The sequence below is a fragment of the Strigops habroptila genome, chromosome 1 (genome assembly GCF_004027225.2).
Source record: "Strigops habroptila isolate Jane chromosome 1, bStrHab1.2.pri, whole genome shotgun sequence".
NCBI lineage: Eukaryota > Metazoa > Chordata > Aves > Psittaciformes > Psittacidae > Strigops > Strigops habroptila.
This window is the reverse complement of record NC_044277.2, coordinates 139,274,192-139,289,112: the sequence shown is the minus strand read 5'-3', so window position 1 is coordinate 139,289,112 and position 14,921 is coordinate 139,274,192. Positions and strand designations below refer to the sequence as shown.

General features: G+C 38.9%; 1 protein-coding gene across 3 annotated transcripts in view; it reads right to left on the bottom strand.

Annotated features, from left to right (window-relative positions):
* The window catches only part of RBMS3 (RNA binding motif single stranded interacting protein 3), a 712,107-nt gene that overhangs the window by 243,708 nt on the left and 453,478 nt on the right, over positions 1-14,921 (bottom strand). For all 3 annotated transcript variants that reach the window (XM_030490138.1, XM_030490143.1, XM_030490152.1), the window contains one exon: positions 13,870-13,961. In XM_030490138.1, coding sequence (XP_030345998.1) covers positions 13,870-13,961 — 92 coding nt within the window. The remainder of the gene's footprint in view (positions 1-13,869; positions 13,962-14,921) is intronic.

The window sequence follows — 14,921 nt, the reverse complement described above, 5'->3', positions numbered from 1 at the left end:
CCACCTACATGCATATTTTTCTCTGAAAACACGTGCAGCAATTTGAAGTAGTTTATCCTTCAGTGAAGGAAGGATAAATCACCAATTTGTTACTTTGAAATAATTTTTTGGTATGTCAGAACCTTTACAGTTTTTCACAGTTGGGCCCTGATCTGATCTGTCATTCACCATCTAGAAACAAAATCTTTACACTTAAAGTGAGTGGTAGAAGTTAATAACACTCTTGACTCCACTGTTTCAGCTTGGAAAACACAGGATTTAGCAAACTGTAATGGTCTGATGGGACTCTGGACAGCCAGGTTTGGTTAATAAGTCTTCTTTTTCAAATTCTGCAGTCTGTAAGAAGCTATTGGCCTCTAATTTGCAGCAAGTAGATTAATTGGGAGTTTCTACTTTGTTAACACTGGTTTTGTAAACTTTCAGATGGCTTAAAACAGCTGAAATATTTGTCTTAATGTACACTGCTTATACAAATCAGATGTGATCCTCTTTCAAAAGGTGTTCTTGAAGAAACTGCTGAATATTACCTATGATTTAGGTCCCAGCATGCCTCATTTGCACCTCCTTTTAGCTCGTCAGATTTGTGAGGGAGAAGGTTCTTGGATTCAGCAAGCCAAACTGCACATCAAGGGCTGTGGGTGGTAATTTGAAAGGTGCCCAAAGGCCAGACTCTAGATCTTGCTTGATGGGCCAAGCCGACCGCTGGGCACAATTCTCTTAGCTTTGTCTTTGGGCTTAAAACTAAACACAGTAGGCATGCAGGGCTCCCACTGATGGACACAAGAATTCTGTGGAATGACTTAATAAGGATATCTTCTTCTAGCTGCAACTTGAGTTTTAAAAGCAAATCTTACCCCTCATTCCTGAATCTTCCAGATTAAAATCTTGCACCATGCCACTAAGGGTGAAAAACAAAAGCAAGGTCTATACAAAACCAATGTTCATTGTTAGCTTTTAGAGAAAACAATTGTTGGTGTTGTTTCGGGTTTTTTTTTTTTTGCTTTTAAACAATATCTTAAGTGAGGGTGGCTACATTATTGAATTAAAATTAAAAGATCAACAGAAATCATTTGTTCATTAAAAAACTCCAATACATTCCATTTCTGCTCCAAAAGAAGACAATAAGATGAGGCATCGAAGTATTTTACATGGGTGGAATATCAGCTAGGGAAGTAGGATAACAAAATCTTGAAATAAACAGTACACCTTCCTAACAGAAGACTCTTTGTACTCGTGTATTGCATGGTGAATGCACTTGTTAACTTTGTGTCCAAACTACAGGTCTGTATTCTAATCCGGCAAACTTCAGAACCACAAATCACTGCTCTGTAATTCTGAGCAATTTTGCTTTTAAACATAATTAGAAATGGCAGTACCAACAAGGCTGAGGGTCATCTGAATCATCCAAACTTCCACATTTGAGCTCCTACTCCCAAAAATTGAGTTCTGTCTTAAAACAACTGAACTTGGTACCCTGAAAAAATATTTGTACATATATCTGCCATCTGGATATTTGTATTGGGACAGCAAGATTTCATAGTCATCTAAAACAAATATTAGACACAAATACCCCTCAGGAGTGCCAATTTGAACAGGGTAGATCATTCTCTTAGCAAACATGTTTTGCATACCTCAAGGTTTTTCTCTACATAATATTTATGTGAATAGTAATTCTAACAAAAAAAAAAAAAAAAAAAAAAAACACCCAAAAAACCCACAACCAAACAAAACTATGAAAGAAGTAGTAAAATACCCATCTATAACTCAGGCCTATATTTCACAATGTTCTATCTTCATGTTAAAACTTTTAGCAGTGAATTATCTGCATAGATAATAAAAAGTCATTGGTGTTTTTTTATTTTTACAAATAATCTTACAGGTAACAAAACCCTGCCAAACCCATGGAACCTAATCCTCATTTATTAAAGCATGTGAGATTTTATCACTATTGAAGTAGATGTTCCTCACAGCAAAAATTTAATGTTAGAAACTCATCTACCCTTTACTGGCATTTTCTCATTTTCACCTTTCTTTTTGAAATGCAGCATTTTAGAAATCATTTAAAGCTTAGAAACATATACATTTAACTTACATTCTAAATCTCCTGTTTAGCTTACTATATTTGTGGAATTACACGCCCCTAGAAATTAAGCTCCAGGACACCAGACAAGACTTTCCTAGCACGACTCAAGATACTGAGCTGTCACATTTATGGTGTTAAAAAACAGCCAACCAGTTGATATAATCACTAAAGACAAGCCGAAGAACAGTACTTTAGCTGTGAACATTTTCAAACACTTGGATCACTTTAAAACTTGCACTTGTAAAACTTAACATCTTCATTTGACTCTAAACCTGGTAAAGCATTCAGAGATTTAACTTGAAGACTCCAAACGAAATCTATCAGTTCAACATGCAAAATAATACTACTTATACACTTGCTAAAAATTAGAGTTTCTGCTGCAAACACTAGGGTTCTCATTGATTGACTAAAAGGTAGTAAAATATACATATCAGGCAAGGTACTGCTCAATTGAGAGATAGTACTACAGCACTGCAAAGGCCCTCTCTGAAAAATAGTGTACAACCACATTCAAGAAAGATGGATTCTAAGTAGAAAAGGTATAGAAAAGGGCTACCGATCAGTGGAATATCACAAGAATTGGTCTCTCCTAGAAGAGAGACTGCCTGTCTTGTGCAACATCCAGCCAACTGGGATCCAAAACTCATGTAACTACAACAGGATGGTGATGAGTGTGTAGTAACATACTAAAAAGAATGTGGTATGTTTACAATAGCAAAAGGAAGGATGCGAATAGAATATAATTCTGCTTTAGAAATGTTCCATGTGGATTGACAGAAGTGGAAAGACTGAAACGAAAGGACTACACTCACACAGGAACAAAGGGGGATGTTACAGAAGGGAAGATATTTGTGAAGGCAAAGATCACTATGCAAAATTTCCAAAATATTAAGTGAAAGACTAACACATAAGGGGTTGTCAAAGAAATACCAGCAAACAGGCAGTATTTAGTTTAGTATTTACAGGTATCATTCGATGCCTGATCTGATCTATGGACCGTTAAGACCAAGTGACTTGAGAGGGCTGTGTTCTGTGGGAGATTTTCGTCACAGTATAAAGTGTTTCAGGTCTCAGCTATTACAAATTTAAAAGACCTCTCATCAAAGAAATGGGGAAACCTTTAGTAAAATCCAGTATAAAGGATAAGGTACTAGATGATGCTCCTAGGAGGAAAGTGTCGAAGTTGCTACTTTGTCAGACCATGTCCTTTAGATAAGCCTGCACCTGGCTTCCCAGACGTTTTGCGATCAAAGACAGCCAGTACAATAGTCACAGGAGTGCAGAGGTACCCTTGTAACTAATCTGATTGCTGGCTGACATAAAATGTCCAGCCTCTTCAATGTGCTTCTACAAGCCAATCTGGAAGTTAGGTATATGCTCAAGAGAAGTGTATAGCATGCAATAGTGCAATCATGCAAGATGGAACTGTTTATTTGAACTTCAAGTAAAGCAAAGCATAGTCTGCATCCAACACTCCTTTTTAACATAGAAAGCCTGAGTTCAAGAAGAATTAGAAGATTGATCATACAAAAGAGAGCCATTACATATTTCAGCTAATGAAATTTTTACTCTGAAAGGGAAATATTTCCATTTGCATAGCCCCAGTAGCCCCAGGAGAGAGGGCAAGGCAGCAAGACTCCTGTGGCCCCATTACAGCTGGATTTCCACCTCATTTGGATCAGTTCTAGAGCCTTTACCAAACCCATGATTTTACCATGTGAAACGTGCTGTACTGTAACAAGGCAGTCTGACATAAATTAGGTCACGCTGTTAGCAGTGGTGACCTTTCACTGGTGAACAGTTTTTAAGCAAGGGAAAGGATTTTTTGGAAGCTAAGATGCTGCAAAGACCCTCCCTTCACCGACTCCACATGCTGCTTTAGGCTGCGTTGCTATAATAAAGCAACACAGCCATATAAATGATACTCCCGGTTTTCCATAACAAGCTATAATTGGAGTAGGTGACAAGGAAAATGTTTAGATAAATGGTGGGATCATAACCTTTTATGCAAAACGGACAAATAAGTTATGGAAATATCTGGGAAACCCTGAGGCTGAGTAGCTCTACTTCAAGCCATAGGCACAGTTAAAGCAGACAGTAAATCACTAAATCTCATCTCAGACTTTACAATTTTGTTGCTGTTTTGGTTTTTGCCAGTTTTTGCTGACAGATGGAAAAATACTGGCCGAATGTGACCAAGATTTAATCTACCTCCATTTTCCTTTCTATTTCTACAGCACACTCCTAAAAAAAAAACCACACAGCATTTTATTCCCAGTGCTTAAAGAATTATTAGTAAATAGTCACACTCCAACAGTTCATACTATAAAAATACCACTGTAATACTTTCTGCTACTCAGGAGAATTGTGTTATATTACAGAGTTTTCTCAATAATATTTCTAAATGATCATGTATTAATGCATGCATACATCTATTTATATATAGTCACCCGAATACTTATATACAACTATGCATGCACATACTAAACCCCATATGTTCATATACAGAAAGAACTGTGATACTACACTTAAACAGCATCTTGTATTAAGTGGGATAGTAAAGTGGCAAAGATACCTTTGAAGATGGAGAAGCCTTTCTTCAAAGCACCTTCTCTTTCCTTACCTGTTTATCAGCTGCATTTAAGAACCAAGAATGATTTAACTGCATGAAGAAATGATGTCTGAGACAGACTTCAGTGACAACTCTCAGAACGATGTGTCCACTTGTTCTGAGGAATTCAAAGTCAAGTTTTCCAGCACAAAGCTTTAACTATCCCAACTCCAACTTTCTAACTTTATAAATGAAACATCTCATACTCCCTTTCCTCACTATTTCTTTTTCTTTTGGAATCTTGATAAAAATATCAAGATTGCAGATGACTGACAAATGGTAATTGTTGAACACACCCTGCTTTGTTAGTTAATGGCACCCAGATAAGCAAAATTATGTCCATTCTAACATGGGAAAAATATACCTCCTATCAAATACTATTTCTATTCTAATTCTGTGTTCATGCAGGGGAGGGCAAACCTTTCCAACTACAAAAATGCATTTATAGCTGCTATTCATCAACGTCTTTATTGTTCTCCATAGTTTTCAAAAGTAGTAGCGGAAATAACTGTTGTACCTCCCGTTACTGCATTGTAGTGGGTGTCTTTGCTAGATGTAAACCTCCAGAGATCCCTGGGACATACCTTTGTATAGGTTTTTTGGGGAATCAAAAGAAGAATTTCTTATGACTGGATGTTGTGCTGCCAAAATTTTAAATGCAGAAAAGGCAGGATAAGTTCTTTATTTGGGGTGGAGGAGGCAGTTCTACAAGGCTAATCAATCCAAACTCAGGAAAATCCAAATTGCAGATTGCTGGAGTCTAGGAGAGTACGCTGGGGAAGTGTCCTGAGATGCTTGTCTGGTCCTTTACTCCTCTGCTGGCAACTGCTATAGCACACTATCAGAAAGCGAATCTGATGTCAGGGGGATCTTTGTTCTGGCCTGATATGGCCAGTTTTACAATCTTCTATCACTTGCATTTATTTTGATTACATCGAAGTTAGTCTAACATGGCTGCAAATAGAATTCAACCCTTCATATCATCATTACCTCCCTTTCTGAGCACAAACACATACATGGAAAGTCCAAAGATTAAAAAATTCAATGAGCTGCCATCATGACTCAGTTTGTTGCAGAGCCTAATCTGATAATTTTATACAATGGAAAAATAGAGGGACGGTTTTTTTTCCAGAAACAAATATTATCATTCATTAGTGAACAAAATTACATCTAAACCTAAATTTATTTAGATTACAGCCAAACCACTCAGACACGTCGGTTGAATGGGAGACATTCATTAATAAGGAAATAACAAGCAGAGTATTTACTAATACAGTAACATTTAGATATTCAGAGGGGGATGCATATATGCACAGGGAATATCTATGCATATTACTAGTAGATTTGTATTTACTGGCAGATTATGCACCTGTGTATTTCCAGACTGATGAGCTGTTACACTGGTACTTGCATGAACTCAGAAGTAATGCTACTGAAGTTTGCACACCTGCTTTCCAAATCAAACAAAATAACCTGAAAGTGGCCTGATTTTCATAAAAATCGCATTGCTTTGTTGAATGTGCATCTCAGTCCAGACTTAAAGCATGCACATATCCTCCTGCTGGTGGTCACGTGAATCATCTCCTCCTCCTGAGGGAGCATGCTAGATACAATGATTTTTTGTTTCTCACCTTACAAAAGCATCATCCTCACGCTGAGCTACAGAACATGATTAAATGATATGTCACTGAAAGAAAGGCTACGTCCATTTTCTACCACAGTAATATTTTCTAAAACCACAGGGTTTTGATCATTTCAGAGTGCACTGGGTTTTTCCTGGTGAGTAAAGATGTGCTTACTGAATTTAGAACATAGTTTCTCTCAGTCTGAGCTGCAGATTCCCAAGCTGCATAGTTGTGGTCGGCTAACTCCTCTGTGGGGCGTTTGGAGTTTCCTGAGTATGGAGGGAAAAAAGAATTAATCTGACTCCAGTGTTTAACTCATTTGCAGGACTCAGATTTCCTGTTCTGCAAACATAAAGGGTTTGCACAGAGTGTGTAAGAGCTTCCAAGATGTATAGCTATGTGAGTGCTAAAGATAGGGAGCCCCATTCTTCTCTCCGGCTTAAATTGCCAAAGCTCTGTGGATTTCAGCTGTATTATTACCAATTCAAATGTGTTCCAAGTCAGAGGAAAGTCAAGAACAATGTGTATTTATGAAAAAAGGCCAATTCTTGTTTGGCTGAAGTTCATAACCCGAAAAGAACCCAGTAATTCCACTATTCTCCAAAAAGTCTCTAGAAGTTGGCTACGTCTTTCACTTACCGGCATCTGTTCTGTGGTGCAGGGCATTAGTAGCATGGAGGTGGATATATTTACTGATTATTTACATTGCAATTTTCAAAGGCAGAGGAATGTTTTAATCTTAGATGAAGTTACAGTATGAGAAAACCCAAGTCATTCTAGAAACTAACATAGCATTTGAAAAGAGAAGTAAAATACCATGGCAAGATCTATTTGAGGTGATAGCTAGAGAATAAACATGATTGTATGTGCTGTAAGATTTTCTAAGCTAACTTAGTGGTTAAGAAAGGTGCTGAGCTAAGATTTTTGGGAACAAAGGAACACAGCACTGACCTAATTCCTCTCCATTAACCAACAGCAAAGACCCATTCACTTCTAGAGAGTAGAATTATGCTAAGTTAAGCACTTCTGAAAATCCCCAAAGAAATGTTTGTGTATAAATTTGGCAGGTGTGGTACAAGCATTGCAAAGGCACATCCCCTTTCATACTGACATACATGATTTTAGGAGCATTACATGCAAGTGTAAAAAGACAGTTGGATTTTATTATCCCCAGGAACACATGATGTTCTTCTTTCAAGAATGGCTCCAGCTAACGCATTCTATGTTGGCTTGTGAATGTGCATCTAAAAGCAGGAACAGGATCATTAAGCTCAATTCACACAGGCTACCATACAGTTCTCACGCAGAAGCATGAAGCTTTCCAGGTTAGATGTCACTATGAAGCCCTTCCATTAATGTCATGTATCTTCGCTATCACCCCAACCCATCACTGTTTTTAGAAAGCTACTCTTTGCTTTAGTCTTGATTGTCTAGGAACCTCATAAGACACAGTCATCTGCTACTGCAGATTTTCTGAAATGTAAAGTTAGCACTTTGCTATAGCACATCTGTGATTTGAATCCTAAATTTAGACAGTGTTTCATCTGGAAAAAACTTCCAGGTTTGGAAAGGCACATCTTCCTAAGAAATTTTGTGATAAAATCTGACACAAACAAATGATTTAGCATCTCCTGATTGCTTTTACTTCATCAATCATTATCCTCTATGGAATGGAAAAATATCCTATATTTACAAAATCTGCACTTCAGGGCCAGCTCTAGCTGGGAAACTATGATTCCATATTGTAAGAGTGAAAGGCAGTTTATGCCAAACAACAACATAGTAAGCAGGTGAGAGAGGATGAGGAGAGTGTGGCTTTCATAAGTGGCACTATATGAAACTTGGGGCTTGTAGTTATTGCTTCTGCAGGACTCCTTTGGCATGGTTAACTTGGGAAAAGAAATCAAAGGAGAGAGACACTGGCACCTGTAATTTCCAAATCTAAACTGAGCCACCTTTCATTTCTTCCCAGCTATAATTTTTCACTGTCATTTAACCCAGGATTCTTACTGATTCAGGTCAGTATTGGTCAGTCAGTATGTACTGTGCACAAACGCAGGGAGAGATACTTAATGTTTTGGAAAGATAAGAAGAACATTTAGTGCAAGAGTGCTCCACACACATGCACACAGTTGTGCCAAACATCTCTGGCAACTGGTGAAGCAGCAGCCCACGCCTGGCTGTGCAATTCGTTTGGAAACAACGTGGAAGGTGGCCAGCGTTAGCACAGCACAATTCTCATCTTCTCCTACGCTGCTGAGCATGTCGGGGCTTCCAGAGCCACCCGCTCCTGCTCTAACACCAAATGAAGAATATCTCTCAGAACTAGCCTATACAAATATTTGACTTCACAGAACAGTTTGCTCTGTGTATGTGTGTGTGGGGGGGAGGGGGATGATATCTGATAATTAAAGAATGAAATTAAACCAAAGCCTGACAATTTCAATGTTTCAAAGTCCTAGCATCCTGCCTTGGTATCAAAAGGAAAGTTGACTCAGTTAGTAGGCTGTAATCCACAAATATTGCCTAAAAATGCAAACAAGCAGTATCCTGCAGTTTGGTTAGCTAAAATTTGCAGACACTTGAATCATGAATTAGGAAACCACTTGTGGGGTTCGGTGTATCAGATGTTCAGTGTAGACGCCATATTTCACATTTTGTAAGGATAGCACTTTTATTACATATTTCCATGAATTTTTAAACTGCAAAACACAGAGAATCAAAACTTTCCATCAGAAACATAGATTAAAAAAATATTCAGAAGGGCTTTCATTGGAAAATCTTTCTATTTTCTCCAATTCCCATTTTAAGGAACAGCCCTTTAGAGTATTGGTATATGACATAATAAGGATAAAATAATAATAAGAATAAAAGGGATGAAATTTTAAAAGAGGAGAAAATGAAGCTGAAAAATGAGCAGGCAGAATGGACTGATTTTACTTGGTCAGCTGAGTCATACCAGAGCAATTCTTGAAACCTACACAAAAGCCTGGAAAATAAATAAGATTCTTCTGTGGGATTTCCTCTTCCTTGGTCCTTTGAGAAAAACTGTCGATTTAACTATACAGCAACCAGCTCTCTGTTCCTCTTCAAAAGCTCTTATGCGTGGTTCTGTTCTATAGGAACTATTCTGTTCTATAGTTCTGTTTATGTTTCACCTAGATGGTGATTACTGCCTGTATTTAAGCTTCTGCATGATGGAGAGATAAGAAGAGTATCACACAAGAAACAAAATCACATTCTGTAATTCTCTTGTCAAGCAAAACACATCAGAGCCTATCAGCACAGTCGTTTTTCAGAACCAGCTCCTTTAGTATACCCTCTGGATAGCAATTACTGCAGCAGAGTAGTTGAGAGATGTTCCTTGGTCTTAGACAACTGCCAACACTAATTAAATATTTCTTCAATGTCTACAAAGTTGCTGAGGATGTCTAAATGCATTATACATACAAAAGAAAAACCCAGAGAAGACATCCTTCATCAAATACGTGTTTCAATCCTTATAAATGCACTTGGAATAACAGCAGGATTGAAAACACGTCCTTGGTGAATGTGTTTGTTTCAACACTCTAGATGGGCTGCTAGATATTAAAGAAGCTACTAAATACTCTCTGCAAGTACCTACCATTGCCTGAACCTCCACTTTATGTAATCTTACAACACACTAGGACTGAAAATGAAAGAGGACCACAAAATGTCTGTGAAAGTATAAACTGATTGCACAGTCTACCAACTTCAGGCTGACACAAGTTCAAACACTCTGACTTATCTAGACTTGATTCTTCAGGTGATTTAGACTCATTAGCATCATTAAAAGCTTACATACAAAGCAGATTAAGAAGTCTCCTCCTGAATATGTAATTCTGGGTGAAGGACTATTGCAAATCCCAATAATAGATGTGGCTACAGGTTTTATTAGAACATTGATAGGTTTTTCATATGTACTAGCTTCCTTGCCCTCTTGTCTGAGCCAACTCCCATATTATTAAAACTCTGCTTATTAATTTTCCATGTTCTGTCTATAACATTTTCTAGAAAATGCAGGAAAGGAGCAGATGGAAAAACCAAAACTGATACATAAACCATGCACATAAGTATTGTCTTTTCAGTGTTGTGTTTGTGTAGTCCCTAGCACAGAGACAAACAAATCAATTGCGAGATTATTCAGTGGCATTATCGGTTTTGCCATTTTTAGTAGGAAAACAAAACAAAAAAACCCACCTGGACTCTACGAGCCTGGAGGAGCAGCCACAACATACATACAAAGGAATCTGCATGTCTGAGTTATTTCCAAAGGCAAGCAGGAAGCACATAGTATAATAAGCTGGCCAGCTGAGAAACCACCACTTCAGCAGCTCCATAGCACTAATTCTTCTCAAAAAATGAAATTGTTAACAACCACTTTTGAAAATTATGGACATCTAAGATGAACTTCATTGGGCATAGGAGAGTGGCAGTAGTCAAAACTACTGCTTTGGGTACATGTGTGAAGGAAATGAGAGAGGCAAGGTGACAACACATATGTGTACAAGAGCCTCACACAGATCTCACATGGGCGGGAGACTGTGAGGGTCCTTGTTCCACCAGGTGGTCCATGGGCCCATGAAACTTGACCTCCCAGCTGCCACCACTACCTCTACAGGTATAATACTGCTGTCCTCCCTCAGCTGAATCCTCTCCTGACTACTTTAGACAAGAACAAAAAGAGAAATTGAAAGACGTTTAGTGATGATTTTCCCTGCATAGCATTATGGAGTATATTAGCCTCGACAGAACAAGTTTTCCAACAGTGATGGGACTTGGAGCATCAATCCACCAGAGTTTAACCTTCTTCCAGAAGCAGCACTTTCAAATAAAATCAGCCAAAAAGGTGTCCAAATGCTATAAAAATGAGGGAGGTGGCTGTATTTAAGCATCAATAAAATGAGTATATTTTAGTCAAGTATCCACAAGATACTTCTGCTAGCCAGCATGGGTGGGGGTTCAGTTCTGCTTTTTGTTTTTCAAAGAAGATTCCTGGATTTCTATGAGAAAAATTATATTGTGTTAAAACTTATAAAGAACTTCTTTGTGAGCAAGATTTCTCTCCAGGAAAACATCACAGACTATACTGACACTTCAGCCTACTTTCTCTCACTACTGGAGAAGGCCAGCACATAGCAAAAGCTGGCTGACGCCTCTTTCACCTTTATTCAAAAGCATCCATGACTGGACTGAGACTTTTGACATTCACTGAACACAGGTTGCAGTCTTCTCCTGGGTTTCTATGCAAGGCAGCTCCACTGCTTTCCAATGCAGAGCAAAAGATACAGGCCATTGACTGTATTGTTTAAAGGCATGGCATAAAAACATTTAGGTAATTTCTTCACGCTTAGTCTTTTTTCTTTGATTTCATTTGATAGTCACCATTTGCCACTAATTATAGCAGTTCTTGAAACAAAACTGCTCTAGACGAACTTCCAGAAGCGGAGGCTAAATTCTTCTTCCGCCTCTCTCTTCAAACCTCTTCTGAGCCCTCACTGTTAATTCAGACTCTGGCAGGTAACGTTGTCTTTCAGTCCTGTTATGCAACTTGGCTTTCAACATGTGCAGGAACTAACATATTTCTCCAGATAGATTTCCTTTCCCAGGCTCCTGCCTTCTCAGCAACGTGAGGGTACTTTGTGTAGAGCCGTCTCAATTTCCTTTGAATCCCCATTTTTCTAAATACTTTTGATTTTTTTCAGAGATAGGAAAAGATGGTTGTATATTTATGTTGAACTATCAAATGCACTAAAAAGAACCTATCTGGGATTCCAGGCACCATGGCTAAATAATAAAAATAGAGTCAGCCTTATGCAAACAAATGTGTACACACCAGCTGCCACAAAATCAAGCAGGGCAAAAAATACTCCCACCACAGATCCCCCAGAAAACAAACCTCAGTAGCTGGTACAGCCCTTCCCACTCCAAAAGTGTCAGGCTTTGCTTTTCCCCCCAAAATATTGGACAATCCAAAACACGGTATTCTAAGTCATATTCTGTTCTGGTATTTCCACATATGCAAGTGCCGAAATCATTCATTGTTCTGAATCATGAGAATACCAAATATAGATTTATCTTTCAATCCTATCTTTAAATCTTTAATTTCAAATCTATGAATTTGCAGATTAATGTAGATAGAGATTTACTCCTCCCCAGGAATGGCTGATACCAACCAGGAGGTCAAAACATATCTCCTGTCTTTTGTTTCTTTTGCACAGCTTGACTAATGTGTCAAATTGCCTATATTTTAACAAGGAGAGGCAGTATATCTGAGAAGTAAAATCACATAGTCCTTAGTAGGTGTTCACATTCTTCAGCTTGCCATCTTTACCCATTTGAAGCAAATATTTTTTTATTGCCACATGTCAATAAAAACCAAGAGCCAATAAAACAGCATAGCTTGCATTGTGGGGTACTATTGAACAGAAATACATGGATGACATCCAGTTACTTTAAGGCACAGTGAGTGTAATTCGGTAGAAGGCAAAAGAACTTAATTTACCACCAAGGATTTTTAAAAACAAAACAAAAAATATTTTTAGTATCCTATTGTTGAGAAACAAAGGTTTTAAATCACCAGTGTTACTATAAATGGGAATCTTCAAATGTGGTGATGGTTTATTAATTGATTTGCCTCTGGTTTTGTAATTACCTGTTTGTTTTCACTGTTTGAGATTCTAGGCCGGCACCATCTTTGCAGAGACTAAATCAGGCAATATTAAGGGCTTTTTGTGATTCTAGGACAAGGCATTTTTGAAGTACAAAACAACAGCTATTTTTGCTGACTGACACAGTCTAGGGTCCAAAGACTCATGATTATGCCTTCAGAAAGGCAACAGCTGGAGCACATGACGGTCATCTGCTATAACCCCTGTCCCTCCCTTTGCTTGGGGACAAAGGACAATTCCAGGACCAGAGTATTTGAGCTTATTGCGCTTCCTATGAGATGTACAGCATGGCTCCCGCAACCACTCTGAACAACATGTACCAGTCACCTCCAGACAACTTCCAGCAACTATTCATTCAGCAACCTGCTACACTTCCATTTACATCCCTCAAAACAAAAAGACAGGAGAAGCCAAACCTACACAGATCAAATAAAACTTTCCTTATGTTCAATCAGTCCTTCAGAGAAGTCCACCAGGCACGTCAGGAAAGAATAACTATTCCCAGGCAAAGGAACCAAATGAAGGCAACTCCAAGGTGAAGAAAAGGCAACTTTTTCACACTGCAGTCAGCACAAATGCATTTCCAACTGCTCTGCGACTCCAGTGCTCTCCATCTTACAATCCCCTCCAGAGAGAGGGGCAGACAGAGAGCACCAGGGCAGAACCCATCGCATGAGATACAGCTCTCAAGAACACAGACAAACCATAGGATGACTAAGGCACTGAAGCCAAAGGACAATAAAAAAAAAAACCATTGGAAAAAGTGACCAAAACCTTAAGAAAAACAGAAGCAAACCAAACTCCTGGAAATTTAACCCGACAGTTCATATAATCCTGTAATAACGTGGTTGCTCTTACCTTTGCCATCTGTGCCTGCACGCCATTTGCTTTGAGAGATGCTACTGCTTTCTGTGCTGCTGCCGGACTGTCAAAATCTACAAAACCGTAACCTGAAAGATAAACAGATAAACAGACATTTTCATTACCGTGTATGTGCATACATAAAGATGTCATTTTTATAAGGAAGGAAATCCTTTCCATTCTCTCATATTGTCTCGTAGTCTTCCACTAGCACTGCCACCACCAGCAGCCATCACACCTCTATTTCTCACACCTTTCCTCCTGAACTTAGTGGTATTTAAGTAAATGCAATGACCTGAAGCTTTAAAGTACAGGAAGACATACAGCAGAGAGGGACAGAAGGCAGCTCTTTGCCTGTCCTAGCAGATAAAAGGTCCTTGGCAGCAGGAGAGCATACACTTGTGGGGCTCTGGAGGCCTGCCCCATCTCTTCCATAGGAGGAAGCAGCAGTATGGCCCTCCCTGTGACACCAAGCTACAGCTTGCAATGGCTGGTTTCATGAGGAAACAGCACTCTTTGGTGGGTGGTATGGGTCTGTTGAACCCATGTGAAGAGTAAGCTTAGGAAGAAGAGGGTAGCAGGTCTCTGCGGCAGGCTGGGGCCATCTGTGTAGGGGCAGGGAGTGCAATTTTCCTGCAGGTGGAAGCAATTAAGGGGGAAGTCACAACCTGCACTCTACAAGTGACTGCAGAGAGCTCTAGAAGATGGTAACATAATAAAGTCACAGCCTGGTTAAACCACATCCCTTTCATCTTACCACCCTCTCTGCTGAAACAAGGGACATGTCCCTACCAGCAACTGCTTCAGGGTATCATATGAACAGCAGCTCAGTGAGGTTAGATCTTAGGGACTGGCAAAGGATAATCATCTCCTTTTAAGTGGCTTTCCTACCCCCAGTATTTGGATTAGTTTATTAATCAGCCAGTCATTTCCTATCTTCTCTTCTTCCCTCTCAATTTTTCCGTCCTTCAACCAGCCCGACTGGTATGTTCAAGCAAAACCACTGCTATTAAGCCCCTACTAGGTATCAACAACTCTGGAAGTATTTT